The 27,764-nt window shown below is 44.0% G+C and overlaps 1 protein-coding gene and 1 pseudogene across 1 annotated transcript in view; one reads left to right on the forward strand and one right to left on the reverse strand.

Annotated features, from left to right (window-relative positions):
• Window positions 1-27,764, reverse strand: part of Ccdc39 (coiled-coil domain containing 39) — a 38,676-nt gene that overhangs the window by 3,052 nt on the left and 7,860 nt on the right. The window contains exons 7-16 of the mRNA XM_038346975.1: window positions 15,602-15,793; window positions 12,864-12,967; window positions 11,843-11,975; window positions 10,573-10,767; window positions 9,569-9,733; window positions 7,857-7,994; window positions 6,261-6,469; window positions 3,501-3,624; window positions 895-1,054; window positions 450-556 (exon numbers count right to left, since the gene is read on the reverse strand). Coding sequence (XP_038202903.1) covers window positions 450-556; window positions 895-1,054; window positions 3,501-3,624; window positions 6,261-6,469; window positions 7,857-7,994; window positions 9,569-9,733; window positions 10,573-10,767; window positions 11,843-11,975; window positions 12,864-12,967; window positions 15,602-15,793 — 1,527 coding nt within the window. The remainder of the gene's footprint in view (window positions 1-449; window positions 557-894; window positions 1,055-3,500; window positions 3,625-6,260; window positions 6,470-7,856; window positions 7,995-9,568; window positions 9,734-10,572; window positions 10,768-11,842; window positions 11,976-12,863; window positions 12,968-15,601; window positions 15,794-27,764) is intronic.
• Window positions 26,231-27,005, forward strand: LOC121677350 (annotated as a pseudogene).

Raw genomic sequence — 27,764 nt, forward strand, 5'->3', positions numbered from 1 at the left:
AATTGGAAAAAATAGGAAACAGTTACTTGAAATTATGCAGAGATGCGTGCTGTGTGTCATCTGTTCCCTTAGTTAGGGCTTACTTACCAAAGCATGTTCTTCAGTCTTTGAGAGGTTTGCTCTAGTATCTACTGTCACTAGATTTTCTGTTTTAAACTTTGTTTTTTAAAACTTATTGTGCTCTTTAAGTAATTCAGTAAGGTCACTTAGTAATGATTAGTGAATAAGTCATAATTGTCTAGATGTGGTTGATAACTAATTAAGTTACTGGCACCCAGCAATAGGATTTTAACTGATTTACTTAAATGTTTCCTTCACTTGTTTTTAAGTGAGGTGTATGTTTCTTATGGTCTGCTTCCCTGAAGATGGTTTTCATACAAGATTGAGTAGTAATAATGGTAGTCGCCCTTTACTTAGGGCTAATTACTATAAAAACCTACAGAATTCACCTGGATGTCTTCTTGAAGTTCTCTGATTTGCCTTTGTTTGTATCTGTATTTCTCATCTGCAGCCCTTTTTTGTTCTTCTAGTTGAATTTTTATTGCATACTCATCACCTACAAGAGAATTTTAATTTCCAGTATAATATGTAGAAAGCCACTTTAACAAAATAAACCACTTATGAAAGGTTAAATGTCTTAGACCCATGTGAAAAACAGTATAGATAGGTAGTAGACATTTCTTAGGATATGGCAGCAATATTTTCAGATTCAAAATGAATTCCTAAAGACGATATGCCATATACCAATAAAACTAATGTAAATCACACCTAATACTGATTAAAACAATCAGGAAGGTGCATTATTGATTTTTCTTAGGCTCAATCATGGCACATTTTTATTCTCTGTGACTAGTGTTCCTCTCCATCACGTTGCTCACAGTGACTGACACCTACTTGATGGAGTCACTTTTTTGAAAGATTGCTTGTAGTTGTTGTTACAGCTGTTGAGTACTTGCAGGGTGTTTTGCAGAGCATAGATTTCTTTTTCCGCTTTGTTGATCTTAGCATCCAAGCTGTCACCTTCCCTCTGAAGTTCTTCCTTTTCTTGAGCAGCCTATAAAATACAGAACAGTCCTGACATTATCACAGGGGATATTGCATTGAAACAGATATCAGTTCGTTCACAGCAATCTCTGCTTACCTCAGGACCTGCACATGCTTACCAGGCATTTACTTCTTGTACTCAGTTTCAAACACAATACCAAATCCTTAGTCATCACAATACAGCACATATATGGGATACAAACCATGGTGGAAATGTAGCCAGTGTTTATATAAAACACCAGGAGGAAGGGTGAGAGATAGGGCTGGGGATAGCTAAGCAGCTACTAGATCTCTAGGAAGATAAATGGGTGACTCAAAGAAGGTCTTGAAATTAAGCAAATCAGAAGAATATTTTGTTTTGACAGAGCTTTGGGAACTGGATTCTTATTTGATTCAGATAAGGGTAAAAGGTAACCAGCATATACCCAGGAAAACAATGTATATTTTCTAATATATTTTGTTACAGTTTAAAAGATAACTTTGGAGCCTGAGGAATGGCTCAGCAGTTAAGAGCACTTGCTACTCTTCCAGAGGACCCAGTTATGGTTCCCAATACCCATATCATGCAGTTCACAACCACCTGTAATTCCAGTTCGAAGAGATCTGACATCTCTGGCCTTGGATACATGCACTCAGTGTGTAAACACACACACCTACACATAAAGAATTTTTTTAATTTTGAAGATAACTGCACAGTTGATAGTACTTATAATAAATGTAGCTAGGAAACAGGGCCTGTAAATGCTTTAAAAATTCAAATTTCCTTCACAGTGAACTTTTACAAAAGTAACTTCTCTGTGATGGGCTCCATCAAAATTCTCTACAATTCCCAAGAACTCTGAGGTTGACAGAATAGCATCAGTATGTATTTAAGGCTTAGTATTAAGCCCCCTTTTTTAGTCAGAGTCTTCCTCAGACACTAGATATGCATATTTAAATCAAGTTGGGAAAGCTGTTCTCATTCTTTTTCATTATTATTTATGTGTATGTATGTATGTCTGCATATATGCATGCTCTTGAGATTAGGAGTATCCCTAGAACTGGAGTTACAAGCAGTTGTAAGCTGCTTGGTGTGGGAATTAAACTCTGGTATTCTGCAAGAACAGTGATCTTAACCACTGAACTATTTCTCCAGCCCCATACTTTATATTTTGATTGGCATTTTTAACTGTGTTTCAGAACATGAGTTATACATACTTTTGTAACATATACTGCTTGTCAGCTGTGGCAAACACTTGGCATAAAGAAGTAAACCCACATTTTTTGCTCGGTATCAGAGGCGTTATCCTTCATTTGGTTGTTTCTGGCCTGTATTAAAGCAGGACAGTATGTGTGTATGGTTAAACCCTAGCTGCTCACTCTGCTAGCCAGGAAGCAAAGGACAATATAAACCTTACCAAGGAATGCCTCCAGTGACCTGCTTCCTCTGCCTAGGCCCTACCACCTCCCAGATATTCCACTAAATTAAATATCAATGACTTAATCCACTGATTAGGTTATTATTCTCAGGAACCAGTAATTTCCCAAAAAGTCTACCAACTGGCAACTGAACCTTTAACATTGATGATACATGATGATGTGATTACCCCTGATTTAACCATGTACATATATGGAAACATCAAACTAACATAGAAACACATGCAATAGGTGTGTGTCACATATATCCAAAACAAAATGATAGAACTCAGATCTGCTGTTTCAGTTGAATAAAATAATGTGGTGGGAGAAAGCTGGGATGAGCGAGACATTGTGCATGACAGTCGAGTAACTTTAGTGAATGTCCCTTCTCTAAGCTCAGTTCATTATTTATTCCTGACTTAATTCTAGGTGTACATTTAAATCCTAAAGTGATTGTTACCTCTGTAGGTAAGTCAGGTTTTTTTATAATGTACATTTTATTTGGGGTTGAAAAGTTGGTATTTTGAAACATAACTTTAATATCACAGCTTCTTAAAATACCTTTATTGCACTGTATCACTCAGCTTTGGTCAGAACAAGACTACTGACTTATACAGACTGAGCGTCTTAGGAGTGAAATATAAAGGATATTTTCCAGTTTTGCTTTTAAGTAGAAAGAGACATTAAAGTTGAAACATGGAAAACAACCTGGTATGCCACACACACAGGCCAAAGCTGCTGCAGGACCAGTACTATGAGCTACTGTGATCGTGAGATGTGTTGAGGTCCCAACACCTAGTAACTTAGTGTGACCTCCTTCAGGAGTCAGGCCTTTGCAGATGTCAAGACGATGTCACGGTGGTGGGCCTCAATCCAACAGAACTGGCATCCTTGCAAAAACAGTACACTACTCTTCTCCACTTGTGCCATGAATAATTTCTGATAAAACCTAGACTAAGTTTAGTTACAGAGAAATACATTGCATATTTGAGGTGTGAAGTGTGAATGTATGTATGTGTGTATTTCATACATTGAAATGTACATCAGGTAAATGTTACCTTTATTACATAATAGGCCTGTGTTTTCTCCTCTTCTCCTTCAGGAGGCAGCATAACAACAGTAAGAATTTCATATCTGTTCTTAAGCTTATCAATTTTACTTAGCCGCTCATGAAACTCAGCACTAATATGGAAAGAAAGAAATCAAAATTAATAAGAGTTTGTACTGAAGGACTTTGGACTTGTATGATTGCTGTGCTCTACTCAAGCATGTTAAAGTGCTCCCTGTTTTAAGAGTTCTGTGTGAAGGTCTCCAAGTTTACTTGTCATAGCTCTGTGGATGCTAGCAGAAGACATGAGGCTTGTAACAGAGATGAAGGGTGTTACCATTCATGACACAGAAGGAGATAGGAGCTTCCTGTCTATATGGCCTGCTCCCACATCTCAGGAAGGCAAGAAGGGGCTCAGCTAGATACTACACAGACAGGTTTTTGTTACAGCTCAGGAACCCCAAATATATTCAAGTGGGAAATAAACCTAACTTTTGCTCTGCAGGGAAATATGACCTCGTAATTTGCTATTCAAACAGACAGGGTTAGTACCTCTCTTTGCAAGGCATTAAAATAAAACAATTCATGGTGTCAACATTTGGTGTCAAATTTTTAAATGTTAGTTACTTCTTCCATTTGTTTCAGTAAACTTTCAGGAGCTATTTCCAAGAGTTATAATACTAGTAAGGGCACTGTCTGCATGGCAGGGTGGAGATTGACTCGCTTCTTGCTGTGACCTAACATTCATTCTTTTTGTGATCATAACTTTCTCATCAGCTAAAGACCACAGACTGAGCAGAACTTCATCTTCCAACTTTCTAAACAAAAAGCTGAGTATGGTGGCAAACACCTTCAGTCCTGGTTCTTGGGAAGCTGATGCAGGACTGAGGCCAAGGCCAGCCTAAGCTATGTATCAATGCCCAGTCTCAAAATTAAACAAATAAAATATAATTTTTTAAAAGAAAGGGATGAAGCCGGGTGGTGTAGCGCACGCCTTTAATCCCAGCACTCAGGAGACAGAGGTAGGCGGATCTCTGTGAGTTCGAGGCCAGCCTAGTCTACAAGTACTAGTTCCAGGACAGGCTCCAAAAAAACTACAGAGAAACCTTGTCTTGAAAAACCAAAAAGAAAGAAAGGGAAGAAGCATGAAAAACAGAAAACATGACTTGGGGAAGGGGATCTTTTCCTGAGTTCATGGGAAAAATGGACGGTAACAAAACAGAGCACTACTGCAGCAGCAAGACTGCTGGGGGGAAAAGATATAATCTATAAAACTGAATCAAATAGAAATACAAAATGGATTTTTGAAACAAGTAAACTGAATCCATGTTTGAATGTTCCCTATTAAAAACTTCAGGCCTCCAATAGCTTCACCAATGAATTCTTGAAAATTGTATAAAGAAAATAACTATTTGCATACTTGACCAGAATAGAGAAAGGTAAACAGCAATTTTATGAAGGCATATACACACTCCAAAAAACAGCAAGAGCAAAGAGAACCAAAGGTCATTTGCATGGAGGTTTAAAGTGCATAAAATACTGTCAAAATCCAGAGTGTACAAAGGATAAATTTACTCTGGGTAACTTTGATAAGCTTATTGTAATTACACTAACAGATCAAAATAGAAGTGATGTCAATAAATGCAGAAAATATTTAAAAGTTAATATATATTTCCATTTAAGTAAAATCGAGGCAAAGTTTGAGCAAAAAGTAGAAGATTGACTTTTTGAATATGGTGAAGGATATCTCAAAACAGGACTGAGGTATGTAGGTTAGCTTATCTAGCACACATGAAGCCTTTGTTTCAATTACCAGCACCATAAAAAAAAAATAGACTACAGAAGCTCTTAAATTATAAAATAAGGGAACTCTCCCTTTGAGATCAGGCAAAAGACAAAGGTATCTGTAATTACCATTATTTAGCATTGAGCTAGCAAGTACAATAAAAAGGCTTTAAAGGCTGGAAGGAAAACTATTGCTCAAAAATGATATGAATGGAATGCCCAGAAAATTAATGTGTACTGATAAAATTACTTTAGTGAGATTACTGAATACTTAATACATAGAAATTAGCTAAATAATATATATGCCCATAACCAATCAAAAATGGCGTGCTTTAAAGGGAAGTAACAATAACATGCCAGCAATATCTCATAAGCGATAGGGAAATGTTCTACACGAAGATTTCTTCAGTCAGCTTAACTGTTAGAGTTAAGGGAAACGTTTTTAGAAATTTTACAAAACTCAATTCCAAGAGCCAGGATAGTTTAATTGCCAAAGCACTTGTCTTGCAAGCATAAGGACCCAAGCTTGACCCCAGAACCCATGTAAAAATGTCAAGTACAATGGCAGGAACCAGTGCTCCCAGCACCAAAGATGGTGACTGGAGCTTACAGGCCAACCAGACCAGCCTAACTGGTGAGCTCTGAGCCAGTGCAAGACCCTGTCTCCTAGGATATTTCTGAAGATGACACCTGAGAGTGTCATCTGGACTCCACATGCAGGAACATGCACCTGCATATACATATACAGGAATACACATGCATTTAAAAAATTCAATCCAAGTAGATTACTCAGTAGGGATATGTGTCAAGGGTACAGGGTTAGCCTAAAGAAAGCCACCTAGAGCTCTGGCTTACACTAAAGTCAAAAACCTTTCAGATGAGTCAGAGAAAGATAGGCATGAGGGTGGTGTCAGGTGGCTCTCTTGGCACCACCCTGACGTGGTTTTACAAAGTTCTTTAGCAGAGAAAAACCCCTGATAAGTACCTCACAGTTTGCCGTTGCTGGTCAACGTATCTGATCTGGGAGGCAAGCATGGCTTTGTGCACCTTGATTTCTTCAGCTCTTTCTTCCATTGCTGTGCACAGCTGTTGTTTCCTTTTCTCCAGGGAAAGAACTTCCTCTGCTTTGCTGTGCAGCATTTCTCGGGTGCGTTTAACCTCAAACTTTAAAAGATTGTCCTCGATCATCATATCCTACCAACATAACAAAACTTATTGTGATTGTTTCTATATCAAAATCAAGGTATTTTTTCTTTTTTATTGAGGTAAAAGTCAAATTTGAAAACATGTTTCCCAATTAGACCACTGACTAAGACATTAGCAAGGAAAGAAAGCAGACTGGAGAGCTGTGGCTGCTCCAGATAGATCACTGTTATTCATTTAAATTTAAGTCCAAGCTTTGCTAGACTATACAAGTATTCCTACTATCGAAATGTAATATTCCAGGAAGCATGTTAAGTCCCACCAATAAACACTTCATACTCCAAAATAGCTATCACAAACTAATGTAGAATACATATGTTTAAAATCATTCTTCCATGTGTAGAGTTTAGCATAGAAGTCGACAAATGGATCGACTCCCACTAAAACAATATAGAGCAAACAGTTCAGGGTGTAAAGCAGGCTGTTTCTCAAGCACAGCCTTCAGGTTGCAAGAGATGAGATCACTGCATCTCACATGTCCAGAAAGATACTCTTGATGAATGAGACATGCCAATGCAACGGATGAAATCACCACAACCCAGTAGAAAGAGCAAACATTTGTCTGACTTAGCACAAGCTTCTAAACATAAACATTAAAGACTCTTGAAACTTAATATTAAGTGATTCATGTCAAAAACACTCTAAAAGCAAATGGGGAAAATATTGGCAATATTTAAGAGTTATTTCTACAAAACAAAATAATTTATAAAACATAAATCCCTTAATGAAAGAAAATAAACCAAGAATATAAACTGGCTATTCAAAAAATATGGAATGTAATGCATTGTTTAAAACTTTAAATAAGTATCATTAAAATGTTACCAAGTAAAAAGTACAAATTAAAACACTGAGATTTCATATTTGTCCATCAAGTTGGAAATACGATCTAAGCCACAGTTGCACATAGCTGGTGGATGATTATTAAGGGAACCATCTAGAGGACAATTTGAGTTTAAAATAGTTTCAAGTCTCTAACATACTTATTTTTAGTTTAATTACACAGCTAGAAATTACTCCAACAACTAACTGATCAACTGTACAACACAATGGATACAGCACTCACACATATTATCAGAAACAGCCCCAGATCACAAAAAACTTAGGTTATACTGAGCTCATAAACTATCCCTGTAGGAAGTGGTGGAGAATTACTATTTAAAGAAAAGTTGATGTAGGAAGCATGTGTAATCAATTAAACATTTGTAATAAAACATAATGGCAATTTTTCTAAAAAGAGGAAATAATACACATTAACACTTAATCCTGGATACAGTGGATATCATGGCTCATTTTCCCCTTAATTACTTCCTTGTGTTACTGTCCCCATGGTTGCTGTGGCGCCTGTGACTCATCAACTGTGTGGGGAGATTCAGCGCACCTGTTTGGCAGCTTTAGCCTTGTTCAGTTCCTTCTCCGATCTGTCAACAAAAAGGTGCAGTTCATTTATTTTATTCACGAGAGATTGCTTCTCATCATTATTCTTGCTGTTTGACTTCTTAAGGAAGTAGAGATCATTCTGCAAATAGAAGGGAAGGTATCTATGTTTTAAACAGTGGAAAGAATTGCAGACAGAAGTAGATACGCCTTGCACTGAGTCACATTTCAACACAGCAGCTGGAGATTTCAACTTCCCCACATGTATTCACACAGGAACACTGTAAGTTCAATCACTTGGGATGTTTTGGGGTTAGCGTGAGATCAATAATTCTATGAGGTATCATGTGTGGTTCCAAGTCAGCCTCGTTTTCAAGGTGCTGACCACTCAGGAGGAAATAGGACCCTGCTAATAGCTCATTACAGGGCATCAAGTGCCAGGCGGTAAAAACACTACCAGTCTGGAGAGCTCAGGACCCTCGGTTAACAGTATGGCTCCAGTGGCCCATACACACAGTGGCACACAAGCCCACAGACATACATCATAAATAAAACAATAAAATAGATGAACGTGCTAGCATTTCAGCCTGAGGCTGTTTTCTCCCTCGAAAGGTTGGATGCTCCAGTAGAGTGGGACTTCACTCTCACACACAATCCCTCAGCCTGCCCACTGCAGAGAAGAGCAAATACTCCGTGCTTTAGCCAGCCTTAACCTGGGATCTCCTTACACTTCTATGAGTCTGTGGGGAACAGAATGGCGTGTGCACCAACCAGCTTCATAGTGGCAAGAGCAGCTGGGGTGGTTAGGAACTCGAAGACCACTGGGGGCTCCCCATACAGCACAGCTAAACAAACCCTCTCGTTTCTTCACACTGTGTCCTCATGTTCACTCCAAATGGTCAAAACCTGTGGCGAGTACTCAGCAGGGATTGCTCCTGTGTTTCCCTTGCTGGCTAATGAAAAACCTATGCTCAAGAAAGATCAAATAGCAGGAGCCATGTAACCTTGACATTCAAACGTGTGCCTGATCCCAAAGTCGGTGCTGTTTTCCAGAAACCCTAGGTACCTACTTGAAAACTATGTTATCACGCTACAAACTATAAACTCCAATCAAATGCTTCATTCATGTTAAAATTAAATGTCTTGCCTTCAAGTAACTCGAGACAATTCTACTTGTGGCCACTAGAGGCCACTCATCACCAGCCTTTCCAACTTTCCCACCATAAAACTTCAACAGAGGTTTACAACAGACATAACCAAGTCCCTAAAGTTGAACTGTCCTCCCACCTAACTGTAGTTGCTTCAAACATAACTGCATAGCTGCATGAGAACAAATTAGTCATGGGGAAAAAAGTTCCCTGGTAGCACTTTTTACTGGGGCAAAAAGTGGAGTGTCCCAATATCCTAAACAGTTAAGAACGCTTTTAAGTCAAATGGATCTGAGTTCAAATCCTTCCTCCCCATGCACTCACTGCGTAGCCCTGAACAAGTGTCTTTGCCTATAAGAAGGGTAATCATCTTTACAAGAGTTAAGTGAAACCATATGGCAGGGATGTAATGCAACAGCTATACAGAGTGAAAGTTCGGGAGAGCGCCGTGACATTCTGAGAGCCTAGGAATACAAGCATCTGTTATGTGTGTGGGTCGCTAGACATCACTGCCCGCACCAGGAACACTCAGCAGGATACGGAAACCACGTTAGGAGGACTTAGTTACATGCAGCTTCTTGATCTGTGATTCCAAAAGGGAAAGCGTGGACTTTTTCTCATCCAGTGTCTTCTTAAGTTCAACGATTTTTGCTTCAAGGGTTTGCTTCTCCTCCGAATTAATTTCTCCCTTTAGTCGGGACATCCTGCGTTCAACTTGCTGAATGTAAAAGTCCTGTTGAAAGATTTGTAAAAGATGTTAGTGGGTGTTTGTATACAGGCAACAAGACCTCTGTGGAAGTGCAGAAGCAGCCCGTGTGTTCCTCGCTTTGCTCTGAGCACCATTCACTAGGAAAGTCAACTTGGTCCTTCAGGAAATTTAGGATAAAATCCTTTTTAGGCTAAGGGGAGCAACAGTCTACCACACCTGGCTGCTCAATAGTCAGGGTGCAGGACAGCAACACAAACACCACCAGGAACAACACAATGCCCTTGGGGAGCTTGGGAATCACAGGATCTGTATGGGGATGCCTGCAGGACAGTTGTCAAAGGGCACACACACACACACACACACACACACAACGCCTGTCACAGTAACCATGGAAAGCTCAGTGTATAATGAATTATATTTTTAATTTTATTTTAGCATCTATAATAGCATGACATTGCAAAACTAATAATTTTTTGATTAAGAAATTAAGATGTGAGTGGGAGGTGGTAGGAAATAAACAGAACCATAAGTAGGCAAAACTGAGGAGATAAGGCGGGTGGGAGATGCTCACGTCTGCAGACTTCTTTTGTTATACTCTGGCACCCACTGCTCCAGGTTTCTTTAAAGCACAGGCCTTCCTTCCTCGCTAGTGTCTGTCCCCTTGCCTGTTCCTTTTAGATTGGAAAAAATAGCTTCTAAGGCTCTTGCAAGGCTCCACTATCCTAGCATGGCAGCCAGCTGTGCTCATCAGCTATTCGTCGAGGATATCTCGCACCACTTCATTTGCATGCGCACTGGGGTGACTCGACCACCACGGGCATGGCAAGTCCTCACAGCAGACACCCACGGAGAAGAGCACCTACCTGATTGTACATGATTTCCTGCTGCTTCAGGGTTTCAAAGTCCAGCTTGCGTAAGCGTTGGTTCAGATGTTTTAGGGAGGATCGGGTTCCTTCGATCTCTGCGACCAGGGATTTCTCCTTGGTAGTCTCATTCTGTAGCTCCTGAACTTTCTTAAATAGCACATCCTTCACTATGTTCAGCTGAACCTCCACTTCCTGATAAGACGTTGTAAGAAGTAGAACCGTTAATGAAATTAGATAGCTTAAGCTTTGTGTTTACATGAACGTGAACATTTAGGAGCTCAGAAACAAACGAGAGCCTCCCCCGCCCCCAATCCGCACTTAGCCCTTGAAAACAGAAAGTCTTCCTAAGCTTCCTCCCTTTCCCCAAATCACACTGCAGCCACAGTGAACTCAGTTCACCTGCTTTGTTAAATGTCACAATTTTTATTGTGATGAAAAGATCTATTTCACACACTTTCAGTCTTTCAGGGATTTTTTTTTTTTTTTTTTTTGTCAGAAGCTTTACTTGCTGTCCACATTTGCACCGTGTTCTTAAGGCAAGGCAAAAGACAAAGATTCACCAAGATTCACACTCAAACCCACTTGGGCCAAGTGCTTTGTTATTTGGGAATTCAAAACACATCGGGGAACCAGGATTCATCAAATATAAGTGAAGTTGTATTTTATGAGCCTCATCGAGTGCTCAGATTGCACTGTCTTCATTATCCCACCTCCTCTGCAAAAATCTGGAAAAATCGGAGGCAGGGCTGTCATGCCGAAAGCGCTGATGCCATTTTCAGTATTCCAAAGAATTCGGCAAGGCAACCTCCTCCAGTTTCTTAAAAGTTAACTTTACTCTCTCTAGCACGCCAGAGCCTTGTGGAAGAAGAGGCCAATCTAATGAATGAAACGGTACATTTCACAAACCACTTGCCAAAAACGCTGCCAGACTGAAAGAGCTTAAAACAAGGATCAAATACTGGCCTTGGACCAATGTATGGAGAGGGGAGAGTTAATCACAAATACATACAAGATGACAATGTGCCAGAGTAAGCTGTAAAACAGGGGCACTTGTCAGGATCTGCACACTGACAGGCATAGGTAGGAGAACATGGCACAGTGGGCACTGGAAAGAAATGGGCTAAGATAAAAAAAATGGCTACAGGACATAGAGTGCCGCCACCCTTGGAGTCGGGGCCCTTACTCCGCAGCCCTGACCCCACAAGTCTAGTGACTTCACTCTTTTGGAAACTGCTGTGGTTCTGGGAATAAGCAAAGCAAGCCTGACCTTGGCCACCTTCTCCTCTTCCTTCAGCATGTCTTCCATGTTGGTGGCCTTCTCTTCCACAGAAATGGTCTTCTCGGTTATTGTCTTCAGTTTATGCTTCACAATCTCGTTGTGATGTTTCAGTTTCTGTAACCTAAATAGGGTTTACAAGGAAATATAGAAAACGCTTAAATGGGTATATCACACACACACACACACACACACACACACACAAATATTGTTTCTTTTGCTGCAGACATTTTTATTGCCATCATGAATCTAATAGACTATAAAAGTATTGCTCTGAGCCTCTGTTAGAAAAAAAAAAGAGAAAATCTGGAGTTTAATAATGGAGCAACTGCACTGAGGTGGAGCCCAGTGGACTGGGGTGGAGCCCAGAGGGCTGGGGTGGAGCTCAGTGGACTGGGGTGGAGCCCAGTGGACTGGGGTGGAGCCCAGAGGGCTGGGGTGGAGCTCAGTGGACTGGGGTGGAGCCCAGTGGACTGGGGTGGAGCCCAGTGGACTGGGGTGGAGCCCAGAGGGCTGGGGTGGAGCCCAGTGGACTGGGGTGGAGCCCAGTGGGCTGGGGTGGAGCCCAGAGGGCTGGGGTGGAGCCCAGTGGGCTGGGGGGGGAGCCCAGAGGGCTGGGGTGGAGCTCAGTGGGCTGGGGGGGAGCTCAGTGGGCTGGGGGGGAGCTCAGAGGGCTGGGGTGGAGCCCAGTGGGCTGGGGGGGAGCCCAGTGGGCTGGGGGGGAGCTCAGTGGGCTGGGGTGGAGCTCAGAGCGATGGGGTGGAGTGCAGTGGGGTGGAGCGCAGTGAGATAAGGTGAAGTTCAGGGGTCAGGGGTACCACTGAGTGGTAAAGCGTTTACCTACCACCTTCAAGGCCCTAAGTTTCATTCCTAGCGCCAAAAAAAACCAGAATGTAACAGTTACAATCTTGCGTGTATTTATAAAAATAATTGTAACCATTAATAATTTTCTACAATAGACCATAAATATATTTAATGTTTCCATACATTATATTTCTATGGGTTTTCTTACTTCGATGTTTCATCATGGATGTCCTTCTTTACTCTGGAAATGTTTTTCCTCAGAGCTTCTAAGTCGCTGGACGTTCTATTGAGAGTAGTTTTTAAAGTATCCAGCTATGAACCAGTAGAGAGAAAAAATTACATATTCATATTCGACAAGTTAATTTTACTTCCAAGAAATGCTGTCCTCCCTACTTCGAATTCTAAGTTAATAGCACCCATTAAAATAACAACGTTTTATGACTAACACATATCTGTGGATCTTCTTGCATCCCACATCAAATTTTAAATGACTTTTTCTTTCATAGCATGAGAAAACTGTCAGTATCCCCATTTATAAGTTGAAAGTACATGGAGAATCATCTACTCACTAGACTTGCTTAGGGGGAACATGTCACACGACTCTGGACAACTTGGTGTGAATAGATAACCTGTCAGCACACCCAGACAAGTGTGGCTGAAGGCGGAAGACCTCGAGATTCACCCAGAAACGTGCAGGGTAATAGCATGTATTATGTAATATAAACAATAATTAATAAATAGAAAGAATAATACATCCTTCCTCTTACTGGACACAGAATCAACTCAGTGTGGAAAGCCTCGAGGCAGGTCCGCCACTTTAGAACTGCTAGGAAAAAAGACAGGGAGCTCTGTGCTGAAAGGGCGGGTCACGCAAGCAAAATCACCACCTGACACTCTTCTGCCGACTCAGGACAGCAGCCCAACGCACAGACGAGCTGCACAACACTCCCAAACCGCAGCTGATAAAGGGCTCATCTCCAAACACACCAGCAACCCAAGCCACCAGTGAAAGCATAACAATTTCAAGTGGGCAAATGTCCTAAACAGGCATCTTCCCGAAGAAAGCATCAACAAGCAACAGGTACCTAAAGACGGTGAGCACCACTGAGCCCAAGGGAACACAGGCCATTATCTGCAGGCTGTGATGCTCCATTTGCCACACAAAGACAGCGTCATTAGTCAAAAAAACAGTGAGAGAAATCCTCAGGATAGTAAAAACAGAACCACCAGACATTCCGGTAAACCCACTCCTAGGTACAAATAAAAGCTATGTTAAAGAGATATCTAGACTCCACATTCCTGACAATATTACTCAGGATAGCCAGGACAAGCAAACACCCTAAGCGTTTCTAAACAGATGAATGGCTAAAGAGAATATAATGGTGGCGTGTGGGGGCAGGGGATAGGGTAGAATATTATCCACCTTTAAAAAGAAAGAAATCCTGTCATGTGCAACAATAGCAACAAACCCTAAATGCATACTAAATAAAATCAGACACAAAAAGACAACTATCATGCTAACATCGGAAACAGCTGCAGCCACCAACAACTGGTGAGTAAACTATAACGTATGGCCACATGGCGGGACAGTATTCTACACAGAAAGGAGGACACCCTGAAAACACAGCCAAGAAGACAGACATGAGCGACATACTGCATGATCTCACTTTATGAGAGACACGGATGAGGCCAATCTAGAGTGACAGGAAGTTGATCGGCAATGTCAGGTGTCAGGCCGAAAGAAGGGAGAAGAAAAAGTGACCAATGACCTAAAGCTATAGGGGGTAACAAAAGCATGCTAGAAATGGAAACAGCTCTATAGTTAGCTAGCAGGGACTATTTCCACAGCTACGTAAACGTCCCGAAAGCCACTCGTTTATGATACATGGAGGATGGGCGGGCCTCTGGGAATTAGACCTCAGAGAGTCAGGAACAGGGATGCCTGCCTCTGTCCACTTGCCTACAATGGCTAAAGCTCTCCAGCTCTTGGCAACATCTAACATAAGTAGAAATTACCTTCTTTAGGAACTTACGTAATTGGCTCTTTGGCAGAAAAAACTATCGGAGAGGAAAGTACAATGTGCTGTACAATAAAATGGTTTATAACATTCTGCTTTTTGCCTAAGTAGTGGTAGCTTTAGATAGCAAGGACTCAAAACAGAAATGTTAGGATGGTCCATTCTTTGCTGAAGAAGGGATCATGAACTCATGCTATGCTAGTCCAGCTGTTATGGAACCTGCAAAAGAAGCCCAGTATAGGAGTTTTGCTCTCTCTGCATGAAGGCCACTCATCACTGCTCCTATGGTCAGACTGAAATACTGTCCCTTAACAAAATGGAAAACGTCATCAGGTCCCTGGCAGACGCTGACACAAATGTCACACATGCCCGACACAGGTAAGACATTCCCGGCAACACTCCTCGTACACGCCCAGGCATCGTGATCCCTGCGTGGATCATTAGAAGTATCAGCCTCACATCTCACAGACACTAGATCTCAAAGGAGCACTGGTAGTGCTCAGCAGGGGTCCCTGTGCAGGACCTGAGATTTAGGGCACCCCTTGTGGCCTCACCGTACAAGGGCTCAAACAAAGTACCCTGAGGTCCCATGATAAGGACATAAACACACTGTGGTGGTACATGCATTTACTCCCATTACATGGGAGGCAGAGGCAGGCAGGTAGAACTCTGATTTCCTGGCCAGCTTGGTCTATATAGCAAATTTCAGGGCAGCCAGGCCATAGTGAAGTCTTGTCAAAATAGGAAGAAAAGAAAAGAAGAAAAAAAAAGAAATGAAAAATATATGCATATGCATGCACACCACGCGCGTGTGCGCACACACACACACACACACACACACACACAAAGATTTAAGGAAAAGAGCCAGCAGGTCACTCCCTAACCAAATAACCCTTTGCCATCAATGACCAGGGTTTGGGTGGCGCACCTCGTCCTTCAGTTGACTCCTGCTGGTTTCATGTCGCTGGTACTCCATCCTGCATTTTAAAACTTTACGATCAGCAACAGAAATTCTTCTCTCATATTCTACGTTGTTCCCAACCTCATTTTCCAGAAACTTGATCTTTTCTTTCACCACGCCTTCTTTTTCTCTTATTTCCTGCTTTATCTTTGCTAATGTCTAGAATTGAAATAAATGCATGCATTTAATAAGTACCAACTGAAATACAAAGGAATTTAGTTTTCATGTTTATATTCAGTACTTATTTTTTTTACCAAAAAGAAATGCCTTTAAAACACTTTTTGCTGTCATGGAGAGTGTACAGTTGTTTGGAGACAGGGTCACGCTGTGGCCCTGGGTGACTGGGAACTCTCTGTGAAGACCAGGCTCACCTTAATCTCACAAAGATCTGCTTCCCTCTGCCTCTCAGAGAACTGGGGTTAAAAGATGTATGCCACCACACCTGGCTAAAAATAAGATGGATTATCAATATGCTACCCCTGAATATCTATGAATTCACATCATTGAATGCCATTATATTTTCTCTTTTCTCTCTGGAACCTTGCTGAAGAGCACAGAAATGCTTAGGCCTTTATACAGAAAGGGAATGCCCCCTCCCCGCAAAGAAACACACAAGGAAATAGGACTGAATCTTTTTCACATTAAATCTTAGACCTCAGTGAAATCTTCTAATACTGTATAGACCCACTTTTCATCTTTTAAAAGGAATGTTCGGCCAGATGTCGTAGCACATGCTTTTAGTCCCAGCTCTCAGGAGGTGGAGTGAAGCCCAGAGCTCATGGCTCAAGGCCAGCCTAGGCTACACAAAGAGACCCTGTATCAAAAAACAGCATCAAAGAAAAATACATTTTGTTTTTGGTTTCGTCTTAGTTAGGATTTCTATTGCTGTGAAGAGACCACCGTGAACACGGCACCTTCTATAAAGGAATACAGTTAATTGAGGTGGCGGCTTACAGTTCAGAAGTTCAGTCCATTATAGTCATGGCAGGGGGCAAGGCAGCATGCAGGCAGACATGGTGCTGGCTACATCTTGATCAGAAGGCAATTGAGACACTGAATGATATCTTGAGCATATATGAGACCTCAAAGCCCGCCTCCACAGTGACACACTTACTCCAAGACCACACCTACTCCAACAAGACCACACCTCCTAATAACACCTCTCCCTATGAGGTTATCGGGGGTCAATTACATTCAAATTCCTAGAGGTTTCAATAAGAATGCCCTCACAGGCTTTTTGATGGCACTGAAGTCATATTAATAAAAATAATTCTCAGAATTCCATATCTCATGTGCAGGGAGCCGATTTGCTAGCCGCCATTACAAGATGGCGCTGAGCCCCTGCACCACCGAGTAAACAACTCCATATTTGGTAAGGCTGTAGACGGAACCTCTCGCATGCGCAGTAGTGTGCAGTAATCTTAGCCAATCCCGTGGCCGGGGGCATCGGAAGATGAGTGAGTAGCCAATCCAGGCATGACCCGTGTCCGCTCTCCCTATATAAGCGGCTGCCGTTTAGTGCTCTGGGCCCTTCGCTTCCTGCTCTCCCAACAACCAAGAGGCTCCAATAAAGCGTGATAGGAGAAGAATCCTCGACTCGGTGGTCGTTCTTCCCTGCTGGCCAGGGGGGTTCGCCGCAACTGGTGCCGAAACCCGGGATGCCGGGACACCCTTCGGTCACCGGGCGAGGGGCCAAAAAGGATCCAGAACTCCACACGCGGGGCGGCGACGTCGGTAAGCAAGTCTCAAAAAAAAAAAAAATGATGATTGCTGGAGTTGATCCTGGAGTGTTCTGCCTTGTTTTTGTGGTAATGGTGATCTGTGTGCTCCTGTGTTGCTTTTGGTTGCGTTGCCATAAGCCTGGTCAAGAGTGCCTTTGCTGTTGCGACCACGCCTAGTCAGAATCGAAAGTAAGTCCGTCGTAAATAAAACGGCTTTTCTCTGAGGGGAAATAAGACCGCTGTAGCTTAAGCGGCTCTCCGGTAGGGTGCCCGTGCATAAGACCTCATTATGGGCAACACTCATGGCGCTGGTCCTGGTCCCATCGACCTCGTTAGTCCCCTGCAGGCGCTGCTTAAACAGCGTGGCCTGAAGGTTTCTCGGAGCACGATCGATAAGGTCGTGAAGGACATTGACCAGAACGCACCATGGTTCGCGGTCTCTGGGGATTTCACCTTGCCCTCATGGGAAAAATTAGGACGGGACTTGGAAAAGGCAAAACATGAGAACCAAATAAGCCGTGGCACTATGCCGCTATGGCGACTAGTGAGGAACTGCTTACGAGGGGGTGATAATGCAGATCTTGTTAGGAAAGGTAGAGAGGCATTAATAGCACACCAGGACAGCTTATCAGAATCGGAATCAAAAGGGGGAGACTTGGATAGGCCTAAAAGAAAAAAAGAAAAAGAAAAAGAAAAGGAAAAAGAAAAAGAAAAGGAAAAGGAAAAAGATTCAAAAGTTAAGCCCAGGGAAAAGGGCCAAAGAGAGCCCTTGGGCACAAAAATGGAGGAGAGGAACCGGCTTTATCCGGTTCTTGAGGAGTTCGCCGACTTAGACTTGTCGGACGATGAGCTCAGTCCTCAGGAAGAGGAGGACTTAGAGGAGGAAGTTGCTAGATGTGAGGAGGAGCGGCGTGGGCGGAGACGCCTGCCGCAATTTTCTGCAGTTGGAGGCGGGGCCAGAGGAGGGCCTAGGCAGCTGCTGGGTGAGTCTCCACCCACAGCGCCGCCGCCATCTTACGCACAGGCAGCAAAGCCTGCCAGAGGTTATCATTTCATCAGCAATAACACTTGGGCTCGTTTGGCCTCAGCCTTCCCAGTGTTTGAGGATGCTGATACACATCATAGGTGGTACGAGCCGGTGCCCTATAAACAGCTGAAAGACATGGTGACTGCGGCTAAGGACTTTGGGCCCACCGCAGACTATACCATTGCATTGTTGCGCAGACTCTGTACCCAGGTTTTAACACCCACAGACTGGACAGAGGTTGCTAGGGCATGCCTGTCCCGAGGACAATTCCTGGAATTCAAATCTCTGGCCGCTGACAAGGCACAGGTTCAGGCTCGACTTAATGCACAAAATGGCCACCCAGATTGGACTGCTGAGATGCTTTTGGGACAAGGGGAGTTTGCTGAAGACCAAGTTGATTATCCTCTTGAGGTGTACCAGCAAATTAGTAATCTTTACTTCAGTGCTTGGAAGGTCCTACCCAGTAAAGGGGAAGTGGCAGGCAATTTGACTAAGATCGTCCAAGGACCCACAGAGCCATTCGCGGACTTTGTGGCCAGGATGACTGAGGTCGCTGAAAAGATCTTTGGAAATTCAGATGTGACCTTGCCGTTTGTGCAACAGATAATTTTTGAACAAAGCACTAAAGAATGTCAGCGAGCCATAGGACCAGTCAGGCATAAAGGACTGGATGCTTGGTTGAAGGCTTGTAGGGAAATTGGAGGTCCTTTAACAAATGCAGGCTTAGCAGCGGCGATGCTTTCGACCACTAGATCGGCCCGGGATACAAAAAACAAAGGTTGCTTTCGGTGCGGCCAGATGGGACACTTAAAAAGAAATTGTCCTAATGGCAGTGGTCCACGTATGCCAGGCATTTGCCCTCGCTGTAAGAAGGGAAAGCATTGGGCCAATGAGTGCCGCTCAGTAAGGGACATTAATGGTCAGTCTATCCCACAAGTCTCTAGTTCTGAGACAAAAAACGGGATGAGGGGCCCCAGTCCCCGGGGCCCGAAAATATTCGGGGCGCTTCAGGCTTCAGCCCCACCTCTGAGTTACCAGAGGCAGACACGTCAGTACGGAGGGCCACCATCGGTTCCGCAGGGTTGGACCTCTGTGCCACCTCCGGAATGGTATTAACACCAGACATGGGAGTTCAGATTATGGAGACTGACATGTCGGGTCCCTTGCAGGAGGGACATGTAGGAATTGTTTTGGGGCGCTCCTCATCTACTATGAAAGGGCTGGTAGTTCACCCAGGTGTTATTGACCCTGATTATACGGGGCAGATTAAGATTCTTTGTCACGCTTTTCATGGCGTAATTTCTGTTGCTCCCGGTGACCGGGTTGCTCAATTGTTAATTTTGCCCTCCAAGCATGAATCATTCCCCTCTGCAGACAGAGTAAGAGGGAATGAGGGCTTGGGGTCCACAGGAGTTGATCTTGCCTGTTTGTCCATGGCCCTTAATGATAGACCGATCTTAGAATTGACTATTGAAGGAAAAGTTTTTTCGGGCTTGGTGGACACTGGCGCTGATCGAAGCATTATCAGAACCCAATCATGGCCTAAGCAATGGCCTTTACAGCAATCCTGCCAGTCCCTACAGGGACTAGGGTACGCACGTACACCGTGCATCAGTTCAAAGGAATTGACTTGGAGAATTGAAGATCAGCATGGAAAAATACAACCTTTTGTAGTAGACCTCCCCATTAACCTCTGGGGAAGGGATGTTCAGCAGCAATTACAGCTCAGATTGACTAATGAATTTTCAGATAAAAGTAAAGATATGATGAGGTTGCAAGGATTTGTTCCTTCTCGAGGCCTGGGAAAAAATCTTCAAGGCATACCCGACCCGATAATACCGGTCAGTAAGACAGACCGCAAAGGACTGGGTTTTTCTTAGGGGCCACTGACATATCGGCTTCCACAATGGGCTCCATACCCATACCATGGACAACAAATAAGGCTGTATGGATCCCCCAGTGGCCCCTTTCCCAGGAGAAATTGGAAGCCGCTAAACAACTAATTGAGGAACAATTGCAACTAGGTCACATTGAGCCTTCTGTATCACCATGGAATACCCCGATCTTTGTTATCAAAAAGGCATCAGGAAAATGGAGGTTATTACATGACTTGCGGGCTGTAAACAGTCAGATGCAAGTCATGGGGGCAGCCCAAAAGGGTCTCCCATTACTCTCTGCTCTGCCAAAGGATTGGCCAATTATAGTACTAGATATCAAAGATTGCTTCTTTTCCATTCCGCTGTGTTCCCAGGATAGGGAAAGGTTCGCTTTCACTTTGCCTTCTGTAAATCATGAACAGCCTGATGCTCGTTATCAGTGGAGAACCCTCCCCCAGGGGATGTCAAATAGTCCTACTATGTGTCAGCTATTTGTAGACTCTGCCCTGATGGCTATAAGGAGACAGTTTCCCACTGTAAAGGTCATTCATTACATGGATGACATTCTATTGACAGCTTCATCTCAACAGGTACTTAGGGAAGCTTTTCAAAATACTGTTCAGACCTTGGAAAAGCAAGGGCTAATTGTAGCCCCTGAAAAGGTACAGTGCTCTACACCAGCACGGTTTCTGGGTTCTATTATTTCCCCAGATACAATCAGACCACAAAAGGTCCTTATTCGTACTCAAAACTTAAGGACCCTTAATGATTTCCAACAGTTACTAGGAGATATTAATTGGATCCGAGGGTATCTACATGTACCAAGGTCGGAGCTACTGCCCTTATTTTCTATCTTAGAGGGTGATCCTGATGTTACCTCCCCGAGGACATTGACACCTGCTGCTATGCAATCTTTACGCAAGGTTGAGGGAGCTATATCCAAGGCACAGCTATGCCGCCATGACCCGTCTTTGCCAATTTCTCTTTGTATATTAAAAACAAAAAATATTCCAACAGGAGTTTTATGGCAAGAGGGACCTCTATGGTGGCTGCATGGTAATTCAATTGGAGCAAAAACGCTTAGATATTATCCTGACTTGGTGGCTAATCAAGCCTTAATGGGAATAAAATTTTGCTTGACCTGTTTTGCAAAGATGCCTGATAAGTTGATTATACCCTATACTAAGGAACAAGTGGAGGTCTTGGCCGCCACTGTGGACAATTGGGCTATTTTGCTTTGCACCTTTTCTAATACTATTGATAATCATTTTCCTAAACATCCAATTTTGAGTTTTGTGGAAAAGAATTTAGTGTACTTTCCACGAGTTACCTCCCCTAAGCCCTTATTGGGAGCTGTAACCATATTTACTGATGGCTCAAAAACAGGAGTAGGAGCTATGGTGATGGATAATCAGTCACCGGTGCTATTCAATTTTCAACCCGATGCCCCCCAGACTACAGAATGCTTGGTGGTATTGGAAGTTTTTAAGAAATTTCCTGAGCCCTTTAATTTGTTTTCGGACTCACAATATGTGGTTAATGCGGTGTCCTCTCTCGAGGTGGCCGCTTCCATTCGCCAGTCAAGTCCGGTTTCCAATGTTCTAATACAGATTCAACAACATATACTTCAAAGGAGTAATCCATTCTATATTGGACATATTAGAGCCCATACTCTACTTCCTGGTTCTATGTCTGAGGCTAATGCAAGAGCTGATCAGGCAACCAGAGCTATGGCCTTAGTTGCTGCGGACTCAATGGAGCTTGCTCGAGAGTTTCACAGGCTCTATCATGTACCCGCTGATACTCTTCGTAGAAAATTTGCCTTGTCCAGAAGCAATGCAAGAGATATTGTGAAGGCCTGTTCCTCTTGTGTGACTTTTCTTCACCCTCCCCACACAGGGGTTAACCCTCGGGGCCTGCGCCCGACTGATCTATGGCAGATGGACGTGACTCATATCCCTGAATTTGGGAAGCTGAAATATTTGCATGTGTCTGTTGATACCTGTTCAGGCATTATCCATGCCACCCCTTTGGCGGGGGAAAAGGTCACCCATGTAAAGACCCATTGCCTGGAAGCTTGGGCAGCTTGGGGCAAACCGTTGCGCTTAAAAACAGACAACGGCCCAGCATATTCCTCCCACGGCTTTCGTTCCTTTTGCACACAGCTTCAAGTTGAACATACTTTTGGCCTACCATATAATCCCCAAGGCCAGGGGATTGTTGAAAGGGCTAACAGAAGCCTCAAAGATATTCTGACAAAACAAAAAGGGGGAATAGCAGAAACAGCTTCCCCCAGGGACAGAATTGCTTTGGCACTTTTTACAATTAATTTTCTAATTTTTGATGGTCAAGGCCGAACAGCGGCTGATAGACATGCTAACATGACCCCCGAAGATAAGGGATTGTCTGTTATGTGGAAAGATGTGTTGGATAACAAATGGTATGGACCGGATCCAGTTGTTGCGAGATCCAGGGGAGCTGTTTGTGTTTTCCCACAGAGTCAAGAAGTCCCTCATTGGGTACCAACACGGCTGACAAGGAGCCTGAGACCAACAGTTGAAGATGAGGGCTGCAACAACATGGATGCTGATCCTGGCAATGAAGACAGCCCTGCTGAACGCGAGTCCAATAACGTTATGGGCGGTAACGAAGGCCTGGCCCATGCCAATGCCTGTTCATGCTAACTCTTCTATATTGCCCACACTGTTTTCCACCTCCTGCGATCTGGAGGCACCCTGTCTGCCTAACTCAGATGCTAAACAGGAGTTGTTTAATGCTACAAGGATAGCCCTAAATGGGACTATGTGCTTCTCCCTTGAGGAGAAAGGACCCTGCATAAGGCTTTTACGCAAAAACTTGACCAATTGGATGGATCCCCTGAGGCAGAGTAATGTAGGGTTAGGGTCCCTGGGCGCAGTATTAGCCCAGGTGACTCAGGGGATCACCTCAGGGTCAGGAGGGCCCAGTAATGCTACATCTATCAATGCTACCACCTTGGCAATGAGAGTGGAGTCCCTGGTACCATTGGGAGGTGCATCCACTCCTAAGAATGCTACTCGTTTTAGGACATCACCACACTGTGTTCCAGATTTTTCATTTCCACCTACATTTACAGCCTGCCAAGCTAAGACTTGGGAGAAGACACAGGTTGCCTATGGGTTCTCCCTATCCCCATCTATGAGGAGATACCTTTATAACCAGTCTAATCAAGATTCTGCTATTGGATCAGGATGGTCCTGGTATCAATGGCTGCTCTCTAATGAAGTAGGAGCCACTGCAGACATCTCAGCCCTGGCAACGCTACAATTAACTAGGACTTGGCTCCTTAATGTTTCTGGTAGCATATCAGAGTCATTGGGCCAGGGGAGATGGCTTCGCATTTATCAAGAAGAAGAATTGAGTAATGCTACTCTAGGGGGAGCTGCGGTCTGCGTGACCCCTCCTTTTTCCTTTTTGCTTACTAATTCCATCCCGGATTCCTCGGGTACCTTGGATTGCACAAATGGATCAGTTAATTGCCACTTGTCTGAATGTTGGAATGGCACTCAAAAGCTGGCTATAATGGTGAAGGTTCCAACCTTCGTACCACTCCCGGTCCAAGCTGACCCGGACCAATTTCCCATCACAACGCTTTTGCGTGAACGACGTGACTTCGGTATTACTGCAGCCATTGTCACCGCTGTAGCAGTGTCAGCGGCGGCTGCCGTCACGGCTGGGATAGCCATGGCTAATCAGGTGCAAACGGCGACCACAATTAACAACGTGGTTTCAAAAACAGCTGATGCATTAGAAACTCAAAATAGAATTAATAATCATATCCTTTCTGGCATAATAGCTGCCAATCAGAGGATAGATTATGTGCAGACTCAGGTGGATGAGTTGACCCGCCTGGTCCAGATCGGATGTGTCTCCTATCAGAAACATGTGTGCATTACTTCTCTTGTCTTTAATAATTCCAGGAATGAATCACGAAGAATTGGGGAGTATCTGGCGGGGAACTGGTCGCGGGAAGCGGAGCTGTTTCTCCAGAATCAATTGTTCCAGATCACTATCCTGAATAACACTCGTGTCCAGCCTATCACCCTTGGACAATTTTCTGACTGGCTATATTCTGCTTTCTCCTTTTTCAAGGAATGGGTAGGGGTTGGGATATTTCTGGCATGCTGTCTGGGAGGATGCGTGGTCTGCCTGTGGCTGATTTGCCGTCTTCGAGCCCAAACGAATAGAGACAAGGTTGCTGTCCTACAGGCCCTAGCCGCTTTGGAGTGTGGTGACTCTCCCCAAATATGGTTATCGGTTCTTAAGAACCAGTAGGCATTTGTCTGTCCTGCATAGCCTTTGCACCCCTGTAGGGCTTGTTCCCATTGCACCAGGGAAGGTGTGCTGAGACAACGCTTGAGGCACTGCCTTTGCACCTCCTAGGGATTTGTCCCATTGCACAGGAGAAGGAGTACCACGAGCCTGGGCCTCCCTTGATCGGCCCCCACATCATGAGGTGGGAGCCAGAACGGGAATAAGACCCCTTGTTGCCTATAAAACAAAAAAGGGGGAACTGCAGGGAGCCGATTTGCTAGCCGCCATTACAAGATGGCGCTGAGCCCCTGCACCACCGAGTAAACAACTCCATATTTGGTAAGGCTGTAGACGGAACCTCTCGCATGCGCAGTAGTGTGCAGTAATCTTAGCCAATCCCGTGGCCGGGGGCATCGGAAGATGAGTGAGTAGCCAATCCAGGCATGACCCGTGTCCGCTCTCCCTATATAAGCGGCTGCCGTTTAGTGCTCTGGGCCCTTCGCTTCCTGCTCTCCCAACAACCAAGAGGCTCCAATAAAGCGTGATAGGAGAAGAATCCTCGACTCGGTGGTCGTTCTTCCCTGCTGGCCAGGGGGGTTCGCCGCACTCATGTACAGGTCAAGTATTCCAAGGAAAAGGAGAAGAACTCCCAACAGAAGCTGTTAGCCATATTACCCCAGAGAGCGCTGCCTCCACTGTGAGAACTGGCTTCCATGGAATCAAACGGCGCCATGCAAGCTTCCAAATGAGGGACACAACCAACAGTTCACCCATGATTCCTATGAACCATATCAATGACCAGCATGGCATTCGTGCCTTAGCAGTAACCTAGTTGGACTGATTGGAATTAAGGCTCACTTAAGAGGAAAATTATTCCTAGTACTAGAAACTGAGCCAACTACCCAGGGCCAGTAAAGTCATGGGTGTTGGAGGAAAACATACAATCACTTTACTAAAACAACATAATCTCTAAGTACATTCTAAATATTTTTCTTCCTTTCTTTTTTATTTTTATTTATTTTTTTTTCAAGACAGAGTTTCTCTGTAGGTTTGGAGCCTGTCCTAGAACTAGCTCTTGTAGACCAGGCTGGCCTCGAACTCACAGAGATCTGCCTGCTTCTGCCTCCCAAGTGCTGGGATTAAAGGTGTGTGCCACCACCACCTAGCTAAATATTTTTTTTTCTGATGCCCATAGATAAGTGTGGTCATCACCCTTCATCAAGGCAACTTCACTTTGTGACAGACAGAGACCAGTACAGAAAACCACAACCAATCAAAATGCAGAGTTGTGGAGCCTGGTCCATGCCCACACCTAAGGCTAAGGGAACACTGAGAAAGAGAGGGTGGGACGACTGTAAAGCCAGAGGATCTATGTGTTTTCCCTGAGACTGTGTCTCCTAGGAACATCAACAGCTACAACTGGAAGGTTTCACCAGCATGACTGTCTAAACATGAGCTGCCCAAGGATAACAATTAGACATACGGAAGGGGATGAGGAAAAGACCGTGAACTCCCAACCCTACATAAAGAACCTCAGGTAACTAAGGAATGCTGGGAGTGGGAGGAATAGTCTTCCCCAGGGAAGAGCACACCAATACCAAACTGTCAGCCCGGAAAACATATATACAACTAACATTGTACAAATTGAACAGGCTACTCTCGCCTCCAGCTAAGCAAGATGCCCAAGGGAAAGAAGGCCAAGGGGGAAAAGGTGGCCCTGGCTCCCACCATCATGAAGAGACAGAAAGGTGGTAAATCCTTTGTTTGAGAAGAGGCTTAAGCCCTTTGGCACTGGGCGGGCCATCCAGCCCAAGAGAGATCTCACACGCTTCGTCAAATGGGCCTGCTACACTAGGCTGCAGCGGCAGAGGGCCATCTTCTATAGCCGCTCAAAGTTCCTCCTGCCATTGACCAGTTCCCACAGGCCCTGGACCGGCCAACAGCTATGCAGCTCCTTAAGCTTGCACACGACTACAGGCCGGAGACAAAGCAGGAGGAGAAGCAATGGCTCCTGGCCCGTGCTGAGAAGAAAGCTGCTGGCAAAGGTGATATCCCAACTAAGAGACCGCCTGTCCTTCGAGCCGGGGTCAATACAGTCACCGCCTTGGTGGAGAACAAGAAGGCGCAGCTGATGTAGACCTCACTGAGCTCGTGATCTTCCTGCCTGCCCTGTTTGGGAAAATGGGGGTCCAGTACTGCATCATCAAGGAAAAGGCCAGGCTGGGGTGGCTGGTCCCCAGGAAGACGTGCACCACTGTTGTCTAACACAGGTTAACCGGGAAGGCAAGGGTGCTCTGCCTAAGCTGGTGGGAGCTATTAGGACCAATTACAATGACAGATACGATGAGATCCGCCGCCACTGGGGAGGCAACGTCCTGGGTCCTAAATCTGGGGCTCAAATTGCCAAGCTGGAAAAGGCAAAGGTCAAAGAACTCGCCACTAAACTGGGTTAAAAGTACAGATAAGTTTTCTGTGCATAAATATAATTACAAAGTTATCTTCCAAAAAATTGAACAGGCTATATTTAGGGATATATATGTATATGTACATATACATATATGATGGAGGAGAGTTATCTGTCTGTTTCTTTCATTGGTTAATTAATAAAGAAAACTGCCTTGGCCCTTTAAGAGACAGAAAATTAGGTAGGTGGAGTAGACAGAACAGAATTGTGGGAACAAGGAAGTAGAGTGGGGGAGACGCTTCAGGCAGTCACCATAGTGAGTCTCCATGCTGCTCCTCTCCGAGATGGACGCAGGTTAAGATCTCTCCTGGTAAGCCACACCTCGTGGTGCTACCCAGATTACTAAATATGGGTTAAAGGAAGATGTGAGAATTAACCAATAAGAGGCTGAAACTATGGGCCAGGCAGTGTTTTAAAAGAATACAGTTTCCGTGTAATTATTTCGGATGTAAAGCTAGCCGGTGGCTGGGTGGCGGGACGCAGCCCCGCCGATTCACACTACAGATATATGCAGATAACAATTTAAAAAGAGGCTATAAATTGGATAGAGGGCAAGGAGGAACACTATTGTGTTGGGACAACCAAAAGACCGTCAGAATCTATGTTTAAATGTTTCAAGTACTCAATTGAAAGCCTTCATCACAATGATTTTTCTGCCACTTAAGCAGATAATTTAATAATAACATCAGCATTCATGTGTGTTAACAGAGCTGTTTATTAAGTGGTACCCTGGATACGGCATGTGTGT

The sequence above is a fragment of the Arvicola amphibius genome, chromosome 11, assembly GCF_903992535.2.
Source record: "Arvicola amphibius chromosome 11, mArvAmp1.2, whole genome shotgun sequence".
NCBI lineage: Eukaryota > Metazoa > Chordata > Mammalia > Rodentia > Cricetidae > Arvicola > Arvicola amphibius.